Source organism: Argentina anserina, chromosome 3 (assembly GCF_933775445.1).
Source record: "Argentina anserina chromosome 3, drPotAnse1.1, whole genome shotgun sequence".
Lineage (NCBI taxonomy): Eukaryota > Viridiplantae > Streptophyta > Magnoliopsida > Rosales > Rosaceae > Argentina > Argentina anserina.
Genome location: NC_065874.1, coordinates 32,687,273 through 32,699,468, shown reverse-complemented (window position 1 = coordinate 32,699,468; position 12,196 = coordinate 32,687,273). Strand labels below are relative to the sequence as shown.

General features: G+C 40.3%; 1 protein-coding gene across 2 annotated transcripts; it reads right to left on the bottom strand.

The window, feature by feature from the left end:
• Positions 1–3,896: 3,896 nt before the first annotated feature.
• Positions 3,897–11,010, bottom strand: LOC126786706 (uncharacterized). Of its 2 annotated transcripts, XM_050512613.1 has the most exons (4): positions 10,872–11,010; positions 9,580–9,947; positions 7,751–8,942; positions 3,897–7,371 (listed from the first exon to the last, which is right to left on the bottom strand). In XM_050512613.1, exons 2-4 carry the CDS (start codon positions 9,708–9,710, stop codon positions 4,405–4,407), a joined length of 4,290 nt encoding a protein of 1,429 aa, XP_050368570.1. In that variant the 5' UTR covers positions 9,711–9,947; positions 10,872–11,010; the 3' UTR covers positions 3,897–4,404. The 2 variants fall into 2 exon arrangements, with proteins under 2 accessions (XP_050368570.1, XP_050368568.1); XM_050512611.1 differs by lacking the exon at positions 10,872–11,010 and having other exon boundaries at positions 9,580–10,286.
• Between the last annotated feature and the right edge of the window lie 1,186 nt (positions 11,011–12,196).

The window sequence follows — 12,196 nt, the reverse complement described above, 5'->3', positions numbered from 1 at the left end:
ATAAGTGAATTTAGAATCGTTACGTAAAACCTTAAATGCCTAAACAGTAATAATGTTTTACTGTTCAGTAATTTCTGGTTTTACGAAGTTACTGTTCACAAAATTATTAATTACGTATTCATGTACGAGTACATACTGTTTACGTATTTATGTACATATGCATACTATTCAATGGTAAATACTGTCTCAGTAAATAATATTTACGATTTACCCTTCTGAAATTACTTTTATATTTAATGTACGTAATTTATATTTATAATTACTGTACGTAAAATAAATTCACATTTACTGTAAATAAATTCACATTTAGTGTACGTAAATCACTTTTATATTTACCGTACGTAAATCACTTTTATATTTACCGTACGTAAAAATAAATTTTTACAAAACAGTAATAATGTTTTACTATTCAACTCAGGCGACCGCACGTGGGGCCCACGCGCCGACTCTAACACCGCCACCCCAAAACCTCTCCTTTCTTTCCCCTTTTCTCCTCCACAGTCTCCTGCCGCCTCCTACCTACCTCACACACCCACACGCGCCGCCTAAGGCGGCGGTATTCCCACCACTCCCCTCGTCCTCCGTTCCTCCACCAATCCGAATCAAATCAACCCAAAATTCACAAAAAAGCATCACAACAATCACAAGAAGCTAACCCTCACCTCAATCGGACCTTGGGACCGTCAGATCGTCACCGGAGAAGCTCAAGAAGTCGCTAGCGTTCGATTTCGGGGTGGATTGAATCGCGATGTGATTTGGCCCCCAATTCAATTGCAGATGGTACCAAGGGTGAGGATCGGCGTCGAGATGCTCTCCTCCGAGCTCTTGCGTCGCCGGAGACGGAGGGTTGGGCAGCGATGAGTTGCAGGGGCCGCAGGAGGTGGGCGTGGCTTCTCGGCGGCGAGGAACGTCGCACCTTGCTTAGGGGAGGGAGGAGTCGAGTCGGCGAGGGTCTAGGCGTCGGTGGTGAGGGCCACGTCGCCCGGAGCGGGCAGATCGGTGGCGGGCTGAGGGAGGGAGGAGTCGAGTCGGCGAGGGTCTAGGCGTCGACGGTGAGGGCCACGTCGCCCAGAGCGGGGAGATAGGTGGCGGGCTGAGGGAGGGAGCGATCGGGAAGAGAGAAAGAGAGAAGAGAGAAAGGAGAGAGGCGGGGTGAGAAGACGGTTTCCGAAAATGGAAATCCTACTTCTGAAAAGTTTCCTTTTATACCCACTTCCAAAATCGGAAACTAACTTCCGTCGTTAATAACTTTCACGTACAACGTCCAATTAGAACGCGTGACGTGCCCACGAACTCGTATCGACGAGCTCTACAACTTTCGTGAATGAAATTTTCACAAACGAGCAACAGAGTTAAAGTTGATTCTCACATCGAGGAAACATAACGTTTTTCTAATTAAAAGTTCTTATAACGTTTCCGTTTTCGATTTACAACGTCGCAAAGTAACCAAATGTCGTTTAATAAATTTTACAAACTCTAAAAATTTCTAAAATTTGAAATTACTTGACTCCGAAAAATCGGGTCATTACAACGGGAGATGGTGGCGAGAAGGTTCTGGATGGATCAGGAGATGACGTCAGAGGCGGGAATTGTGACGGGGATGCTGGTGTAGGGGCGGTGGCGGGTTGCGATTGCGACATTTTTTAAGATTGTGTTTGGTTTCTGGGGAGAGGTTTGACATGTAACTATTGTTCAACACTTCGTGTGCTTTGAATGGTTGGTAATACAAGTAGCCTAAACTGAGAGGTATTTTTTTTTTCTACATTTAGGTTACACTATGTACTTTCGAGATTCTGATACTTCGACTTGTTGTACTTTCGAAATGCTAGCTCTCTAGTGATTAGTGAGCCTTACTCCAATGTGGTGCATACAGAGATAGGATGGTTTGCAATCGAAATCTCTCAAGGCATCGGGGCTAACATGTGTGAAACAAATATATCGGAAAGTACTAGTCTGAAAAAAATGCATAATTGACTTAAATCATATGCTTCGTTCCGATTGTCTAGCCTATAACTATGCTAATTTATATTGATGTTCGTATGGACTTTTCGACGCTAGCTGGAATACGAAAAAAACTTTCTTTTTGTTGCACAATTTTGCGTTAGACTACGAAACTATAGCATTTTTTTTGTTCATGAATGAGTTGTTGTTATCATTTTTAATTGCTAATGGCCAACTTTTTGAGAGTGTAATGTTTTTACTTTTTATTAACTCGTTCGTGCTAGTGCAAGTGTCTTTGATTCTTTATTAGCAATCGGAGGAAAAACCTGTGGAAGTCAAGTCAAGTATCCTCGAAACTCATCCTCATAGAATGATGGGAAATGCCACTAGCTACCACCAAGACCAATTCCAACCTCAGAAAGGTCGTGGACTCCTGGGAATATCTTCCGAAACGAAATCAATCTAAAATAAATTGCTCTCTTCGATCAATCTCACGCACTTCACCATCGAGTGCATAAATGATACATGCACAAAGTGCTAAAAGCAACCCTTGATACATATGCAACCAGTTTAACAAACCATGAGATTTGGATCAGACATCAAAAGATACTTCCCCCTTCGCTAGTTCAATGCATGTGTTCGAGTCTGAAAAGCCAGAGATCGAGAGCAGTACTCATGAAAATCAAAGCTCTATTTCTCAGGCTTCCAAGTATATATGCTTTTGAGATGAGGCTGCAGATGCGCAAGAGAATAAAGTGAGTGATCGACAAGAGAAGAAAAACGAGGAAATGGCCCACGACTAAGTATCATATAAGTGTTGCAGACTAGTGCGTAGCAAAATCAGGAGCTACTGTGCCATCAAAACCAATCCTGCATTATTACTTGGATCCCTACCTAAGCTTTTATATTGCGAATCCAACGGCCATATTATATTTCATGTTGTCGTTACGTCCTCTCTCTCTCTCTCTCTCTCTCCCCTTCAGCAAATAATGCACACTTCTACTAACGGCTATACTTCCCCAGTCGATATGAGAAACGTCCATGCATACCTTCTGTATATCAATTCCACCATGTAAGAGAGTTGAGAAATTAAAACCACAAGAGAAATCATCGAGTACGTGAAGGGATCGGAGTTAACTTTGAATGAAGCTACGTACTAGTTTTTTTTTGGTATTGTGAAGCTACGTACTAGTGGTACTACTTCTGATTCAGATAATAATTCATCGATCATAATTTGAGATAGATAACTGTTGCCATGCCAGAACATTATTGTAGCTCTGATCTTGTCTTGAAGTATCTAGCTAGTCAGATATATATAGTACGGGTACGTACGTACCCGGCATGCGATATATGCAAGTAACCAAGCAGCTGCTTGGTGAAAATTACAGTACATACACTGTTGTCTTATATCTGCAGAATTCAATGTGAAGGTGGAGCCTCTTGGTCTCATGCATATCCCTCCCGGCCCTCGGTCCAGAGACGCAAGTACGTCCAAACATACACAACATACAATTAAATGATCAGAGAAGATGACGAACGAGAATGTGAACATCGAGATATCTACATTCCTTGAAGAAGGCTTGTGCCCTATTTCGTAGCTGTGATGATTAGTTGTAGTTGGCACTTGGAAGTACATTCCCAGCTAGCTAACACTGTTTCTTTCTCGGTTGGAATCGCTAGCTTATCGATCATATATGCAAGTATGCAACCATGCATGCATCAATCATGTTCAGCCATGACATCACCTGGTATAGTGGTATATACATAATTACATATAGCTTATGAAGTTACGATCATTGATTTACAGTCGGGTGTAATTTCATTATTATTATTTTAACGGATAATTCCATTAAAGTTACTGCAGATATATATATATCATCGAATCATCGAGACAAAAGATAAATAGTAAATCAACCCTCTTGAGCATAACAAGAATGAACTAAGTTACTTTTGTAACTAGACGGTGTAATTATTTCCTACAAAGGCTCGATCCCATGAATAAAAAACAATACAAATATATATACTCAACATTTATGATTTTATGTGGCAATAATCTTAAAAATGAAAGAGCACAGAAAAGAAGATAAATACGTGTTTCAATTTAGATCGAAATGCTCGACTCTTCATATTGCTCAATTTCGTGGCTTTGAGCCAAGCTATTATGTCAACTATATATATTATTCCTTGATATTGCTTGTACTTTGCCTAAACTCTTCTGGGTTTAGCCAAAAGCATATGCATGCCTAAGCAGAAGAAGCCTGAAAAAGCTGCATAACTTTCGACCAGCATCATCTGGTACAGTAAAACTATATGTCCTCTCTCTATCCTTGGATCAAGGCCGCCTCTTTCTTGGCATTACCAGAAGTCTCTAGAAATCGGAGCCCTTTTATGATCAGTACACGTTTGGTCATGCAAACACCTGGTTGCGCTCAAGAAAATCCATTTCCAAACGCTTCTTCTTTTCTATGACAAGCTCGGAGGATTATAAAGTGTTGATCTCATATGAAGACCTCTCGAAGGTGTTGTTGCATGAAAAGGACTCTTCTGCAGCAGACCAGAACCATCTGTAGTACAGTTCCATCTAACAGGACTTGCATCAGCTAGCCTAGATGGAATTGCATGAAAGCTTGTGTTGTAAAAAACTGGTGATCCACAAAGTAAAGATGGTTGTTCCTGTGACCGGTAACAAGGCAAAGACGGATGTGGTCCTTTTGAGTTATAACTCGATGCTGGAATCAAAATTCCAGAAGAAGCTACATGGCTTTCCCTCAACCGATCAGAGTAGTTTTCAGCATTAAGATGATCAGCTTCACAATCATCAATGACAATTATTTCTTTATTGCCACTCAAAGCAGAACTCGCATTGTTGTGAAATGTAGATGCTCCAATGGGTTTGCTTGCAGACTTGTGTAGCGGGATTGGAAAATGGTAACCACCTTTGTACTCCTGAGATTCCATGGATGCCACGAAACCACCATCTGTATGCTGTTGTCGACACAAGCTTGGAGGTACTCTAGCAAACACTGGTGGCACATTCGGATTACTATCGCTTCTAAAATTATTCAAGGGCATTCCATCAAAACAATCCCCCATTTGATTATATGAATCCTGGCCTACGATTACTGAGCCATGAGCCAGATTATGATGAAAGGAAGGGTAGACCTGGTTCTGAAGACTTCCAGGAGAAACTCCTCGTGAGAATGTCGAAAACTGTGAAGTTGTATGGTTCATATGGGTGTGTGGTTTGGCCTGGCCAGGTTGTATCGGTGACACATCTTCATCTCTGTTAACCACCATCAAATTCTTTCCCATCAGCCTGAGTACGGAATTAGAAGCAGATGGACTGACAGAAGAACCAGAATCACTGTGACTTGAAAACTTCCCTTTTCCATCAGGAGAACCTTTCATAGGAACCGGAACAAAAGGGGACGTTGCAAAAGGGATGGACACCTGTTCCGGTCTTGAGGTTGGGCAACCATTCAGAGAGAACATGTCTGTCATGTCAGACCTTATCTCTGCATTGTCGGTTCTGCTGTTTAAACTACCCACCTGCTTTCCCATGGTTGCTGGTATCACCGAAGCCATTGCTCGTCGCCGTAATAACGGTGACTCTTGAAAATTTAAAGAAAGGCCTTGAGAATTTCTCTCCTTCCTTTGACAGCAGCAAGGCTGATCATCTTTACTTTTGAAGCCAAAAGGTCCCTTCTCAAGTGATGCCTTGTTGAGTCTGCAGTTCTCTCTGTCAAAAGCAAGTCTTTCTGCTAGATGTCCATTTATCTGTTGAAGTGCAGCAGCATCAGTTTCTACAGAGGCATCACTAGCTGCACCTGATGACACACCTGGTTGAATCTTCTCTTGAACAGATAGAGAACCCTTGGATGATAATGGTTCAGAAAATTTCCCATCCTGGTATGTGCCTGCAGAATGAGAGATGGATGATGTTGTAGAAATAGGTGAATCTGACGTATTCCCATCAACAAAATCAAGCTGATCCTGAGATGATTGAACCCGGCTTGTGGTTAATGAAGAGTTCCCATGAAAATCATCTGAACCCATATCCCTAGGACTTGGCAAAAATGATCCGGGTGGTCCTGGTATTGGTATTGGATCAACCTCAGTGAAATAGCTTCCCTGCCTCACTTCAGAGTACATTCCCTTTGCACTATGCCGAATAGTACCATCTTCAACTTCATCAGCACAAAACATGTCTTGTTCATCATTAATTCTTGGATCAGTCGAACTTGTCAGTGCTTTGGTTTCGGATAAAGATCCCTTGTATTGAAAACTGGAACTGGCTTTGGAATGGTGTCCCAGCATGTTAGGTTCAGGATCAACTGGATTACAAAGTCTAGAAACAGTCTTCCCGACACCTATTAGGGAAGACGATTCAGTAATAATGTCCTCACCAGAGACTTGATCAAGAATGCAACCAACCTTGGTAACAAATTTATCACCAACAGTACCATAAGCATCCATTTCTTTCCTCACATCATATCCAGAGTGCACGGGCACTAACTGGGAACTCTCTGAGGCCACGGATTCCCTCCTCCCCGAGTAACTCATGGAGCCTCTATTTTGTCGCGTTTGTAACACAGTGCTTCTGCGAGGAGACGCTTCATTAGTATTATCTACTCTTCTTGACTGCTTTCCAGCATAATTATACATGAAATCATACCCTCGATCATCCTCAGAATCCCAGTCCATAGTGTCTTTATCAATTTCTGACCTTTTGTGCACTTGTGACTTTTTAACAGCTGAATGTTTCTTAACAAAAGCAGCATCATTTTCAGTTAAGGATAACTGACCACCAACAGATGATATTTCTTTTGATGAGGGAAACTTCATGGAGTTTGATCTGGAAGCACCACGACCCTTAGATGGTTGTTCTTCACTAGCATCAGGATGACTACCATAACTTTTAGTTGGAGTTTCAGTAGTGTTGCTCAACATAGGTTCATAGTCCCCGTCATGAGCAAAATTGCTGTGGTTACTAAACTGACGAGAATTCCGCTTAAGGGACCTCTCAATGATCTCATTCATGCCAGCCTCAGAAACGGGACTTCCTGCTCGCTTTCTCAGAGGAGAGCAGTCACTCTTTTCACTTGATAGGGAGTCAGAAAAATCATTCTCAGTGCTTGAACTTCTTTCAGAGGAAGAAATTGAATTTACTGAGAAATTTCGAACACAATTCCCCTCCACAGGCAAACATGTTTCATCCCTCTCAACCAGAAGGTTACGAGATGTGTGCAATTTACTTTTCACAGCTGGATGGTCATCCTTCTGGAGCAATTTCTTTCCAACACCCGTGCGTTTGGAGCATGCCCACGATTTTAAAGCTAAAGGATTATAGGGATTGACCTGCTTCTTCAGTTGATGTCGTCCCTCTTTGCAGCTCTCTTTCACTCCATAGCTTGCTTCATCCTCACGATACTGTTTAAGACAATATTTGCTGTTATGATGATTACTTTATAACCATCATATTTCAAATTCAAAGGAAAATATCTAAAAATAATAATAAACAATAATTGGGATTAGACCAAAAAAATGTCCAGATACTGGTCTGTCCTAGCCTTTAGTAAATTTTTAGCTTCAATAAGAATCTAAAGGAAAAGCAGTGCCACCAAAAAAATAGCAAGAGCATGTAATACAGTTGTCATTCCTTTCTTCATTGTCTTCTTTTATGGGATCAAGTTAGTCGTCTTCGATGACCTACTAAAGGCGTAAGACTATCGGGAGGAAAATAAAGAAAGAGTTGTACATATAAATCCGTAGAAGACCGTAAAAAGAGCAATAAAATTGAGTAGTGTACCTCAGAAGAATGAGCCTTGGGAGATAAAAGATTTCTGCTTTGAGGAGCAAGTTTAAGGTACTTGTGGTGCTTTTTCTTTTTGGCAGAAAGAAATTTGCTTCCTTTACCTCCTTTCAGAGGTTTTATTGGTCGAAGATGCTCTAACACTTTAGAAGCTGGTGAGGATGGTACATGATCAAACTTGGACAAAATTCTAAGTTTGGTGCCACTGGCATCGACATAAACTGCACCAACATCAATGTCATCTGGCTCAGGATAAACTGAGGACACTCGCTGCCTTTTCTCTTCAGCAGGCAGATAAGATTTCTCTTTATCACGCATAGTAGAAAAATTTGAAATAGTAGAGGCCCAGCTTGAACCATTTCTTCTATCAAGATCTTCCAGCGTACAATGTTGAGCAGTAACATATATATCCACCATCAACTTTGTCTTCCTTGGCTTAATTCTATGCCTTGTTGTTACCTTGGACTCCTCCACAGTCCACTTAGGGGTTGACTCCCCAGAAAGACACTGATCGATATGAGCATTCAAGGTGGTATTAGATGACGATGAGAAGGTTTTACAAACTGGACAAACTTTCGAAGTCATTGTTTCAGAAATGGTAGAGCAATTAGAAGCAATATCTTCCTTTGAGTTTCTCTCCGAGTGGCTATTGTATTTCACTACCAATCTGCACTTCTTACCCAAGGGTGGTCGGTTTGTTCTTCCAGTCTTGTTGGCAACAGTAGGACCTGCAGCTTTTACTTCAGCTGAAGCAGCTTCCAAAGAAGTATCAGTTTCTACTGCTGAACTTGATGGCCTGTTGATGGGAAGTGACTCTTCTATTTCAGATTGAGAAATGCTGGTAATTGTTGATGGGAAATCATTTTCTCCTTCAGACCTGCATGAAATCGTTGTAGTTACTGTGCAAGCTTCTGCTAGCTTTGTCTCCTTCAATCCTGCATTGTTGGACGAGTCTAATGCCACATGATCATGATCCACATGCACATAAGGTGCTGCAATATTAAGATTGCTTCGGTTTTCATCTTCAACCGTACATCTGATCTTACGGGGTTGGTTCCTCACTGAATCAAGACTCTGAAATGGCGGCAAGACATCCTTCACGCCATGTTTCATACAACGTTGCAAATTTTTCTGAGAAAAAGGCCAGTTGGTCTTGAGATCCTTGCGCCGGGCAGTAAAAACATAATCTCTGCAGAACAAACAATCGTATCATATTATTACCAAAACACAGTCAAATTACAACGAGCTAATGAAGCTTTAACACCATGTATGACCCATCAAAGGCTCAAAGCCACCTTTAAAGTTTAGACTCAGTCCAAACAACCTACCAGGTTACTGTTACAACCCTTTATTGTATGCTGAACTAAAAAAAGGGAAGACCTCACACACAACAGTGGAGATATCCAGATATGGTAAATCAGAACAAACTAGTTCTGAGATAAACTGAAGATCTACAAGGTGACATGAAATAACAAGCAACGTGGGTGGACGAAAAGCAAGTTCGATTGCCGTAAATCAAGTTGGGTGGATTACAAACACGAAACCGTGTGGGATGCTTGGATTAAGAGCCGTGAAGGACTTCATAATTAGCCAAACCAAGCAAAAACCCCCTAAACACTGAAAATAGAGACAAGATGGGGCGTGTGTCATGACTTATTAGGCCCCATGTTGGACTGAGCCACAAGCAACATGAATGCATCATCTATATCTCTGGATCTGACTCAATACGCTCTAAGAAGACTTGAGGTCACAAACAGAAAGCAAGAAGCAGTTAGACCAACGAGCATCCACTGTTCACAGTTTTTGAGAAAAGAGATTAAATTTACCTTATGGAGAATTTGGGAAGTGGGCTGTTGCTGTTATCATCAATAAGGGTTTGCTTTGATAGATCTACCTCTTTGATCAGCTGTGGAGGAGGACATGGGGGATCTCGTGGAAGTTTTTCAGCGGATAACATCTGAAGAAAAGCTTCTCGGATCTTCTTGTGCTGTTCCTCCAACAGTCACAAGCTCGATGACTAGTATGTTTACTAGATTTCAGCATATATGATAATAGACCAGAATCTCTTGTTGTTCTTACTCTTCACTAGCTCCAAGCACCGCCACCACCACCACCGCACATATATGAAGTATGAACTAGTAGCACAGAAAGCAGCAAGAAGTTTCAACAACAATCTTCATCCATTTCTACCAGCCTACAAGAGAGAAATGAAAAGAGAACATACATGAGATCATGTGTTTTTGGTAGAAAACTAGATGAACACGGCAAACTAAGAGATTCCAGACCAGTCTAGAACGTTATTTTATGTGAGATGCACATGAGTGAAACCAAAGCATCTGAACACACACAAGTGACACAAGATTAAGAACCCAATTGACAAGTAAAGGACAAAACAAGCAAACAGATATGATCTTCTTGAATCCTAAAGTTGATCGAGTAGTGATATTTTATGCGAGCGAACCCAGAAGATAGTACTCAAAATCAAGGCTTTAAACTCAACAATCGACTAACTAACAGCAGAAGTAAAACAAATCGATTGAAACTATCAAGAGAAGAGGTTGAGGTTGAAGTAGTTTACAAGAGCAAGCGATGAACCCCCAAAAAGAAAATCAAAGTATTCCTTTTTTTCCCATAAACACTTGAGGCAAATCAAAACCAACAAATTAAAGCACAGATTGGCAAACAAGACTTGCAAGGTTGAGAGCTAGAGACCAAACAGCAAGTCACGAAGACTTGAACTGACCTCAAAACACAGAATCTACTCCACACAACAAAGCACACAGTGTGAAGCCCAAGACTGGATAAGAAACCAAACAGTGGTCAAATAATTGAAGACGCCCAGAAACTCAAAACACATGAAAAACGAGATCATGAAATCACAAAGAAACCAGCTTTATAATTCAAGCAAGAAGAAGACTCAAACCCAACAAAAACCACATCAAAAGACTCAGTCTTTGAGGAAGAGAACACAAACCCAAGATCAAAGAAACCCCAGAGCAGATGATTGTATGAGTTTTGAGAGTTGGAAATGAGAAAGAAAGAGAAGATATGAGGGTCTATGAATGAAGCAAAGAGAAATAGAGAGTAGCAATGAGGAAAAACAGAACCACCCACTCACACATCAAAAGGGCATCAGGTTCTCTTTCACTCCATAAAGCAGGTTTGTACCATTAACACACACCACGATTCACCTCCCATCTGTGAATATTCGTTAAGGAGAGAAGAGAGAATAGAGAATAGAGAATAGAGAAGAGAGATAGAAATGGAGATGGAAAGAGGAGAAGGAGAAAGAGAAAGAGAAAGAGAAAGAGAAAGTTAGAGAGAGGAAGAGTTTCTTTTCTCTCCTTTAAAAAAACAATTAACTACAAATACAAAGCTGTCCTATCCTATACCTACCCTACAACCCCCTCTTCTCTCTCTAAATTACGTCATTCTTTTTCTTTTTCTCCATTAATTAAATCCTTTGATTTTTTTTTTGGTTTAAGATGGCTATGTGGGCAATTGGCCTCCTACATGAATTGGCTTCCTCTTCAAATTTCTATCTCAGACGCCCATCATGTTCCATTACGCGACAAACTCTCTCTGTTGACAATTATCACACTTTGGAATATCACATTGTTTTTTTGATTGATTGATGGAATATCACATTGTTTTTTTACCCTCTCTTCCCCTCTGCTATGTTGGTTTTTAATAATAGAAAATGAAGTGTTATTGTCAAACAGTGTTTTCCTAGAGGGACTAAAAGGTTTTTATAAAATAGACTGTAATTTGTAGGAATTTACGTACACTTCCTGCGGCAGTGATTTTTTGGATATTGAGTCGGTATAAAAAGAAAATCAATAATACATATTAAAATTAAACTTAGGTTAACATGCTATTTAAATTAAACTCGAGAACGAATATAAGATACATATACGATATATGTTGTCTTGAAAGTAACCTAATTGAGTTCTTTTGTTAGGATACTTTTTCTTTTTCTGTAACTAAGACTATTTCTTTCGATGTTTCTAACTTAGGCTACAATAGAGACATTTGCCTCTAATTTGTTTGTTTTCTTTTATTATATTAAAAAAATAAACGACTTAACACCTTAAACAGATAAATGAGTGTAATAGAGCGACGCTAAGTATAGATCATAACAATGTCTCCAACTCTCCATCACATGTTGCACTTGAAATGCGGAATCAAAATACATTGAAGCACAAACCTCATACCATAGTGAAGTCACAATGTAAAAAACAACGGAGGGTTACAATCAAATAGGGAAGAAACGATAGTCTAAATTGAACGTGAACGGTTCAACTAGCCAATAAAAATGTCATTAGTTTGAAATTAACCAAAAGAAGATTCATGACACCAGATGTGGTAAAAAAAAAGTAGTAAATCATGTCAAGATCCTGTGGTAAAAAAGCAAAATCCAAAGTAAACCATGTATCATTGTTG

What these genes read in the sequence shown, in the direction of transcription:
- LOC126786706 (XM_050512613.1), bottom strand. Translation starts at nt 9,710, where the DNA reads ATGTTATCCGCTGAAAAACTTCCACGAGATCCCCCATGTCCTCCTCCA. An exon ending in CTTCCCAAATTCTCCATAAG is followed by an intron (nt 8,943 to 9,579) that starts GTAAATTTAATC and finishes TTTGTTCTGCAG; the next exon opens with AGATTATGTTTTTACTGCCC. An exon ending in CCAAGGCTCATTCTTCTGAG is followed by an intron (nt 7,372 to 7,750) that starts GTACACTACTCA and finishes TGTCTTAAACAG; the next exon opens with TATCGTGAGGATGAAGCAAG.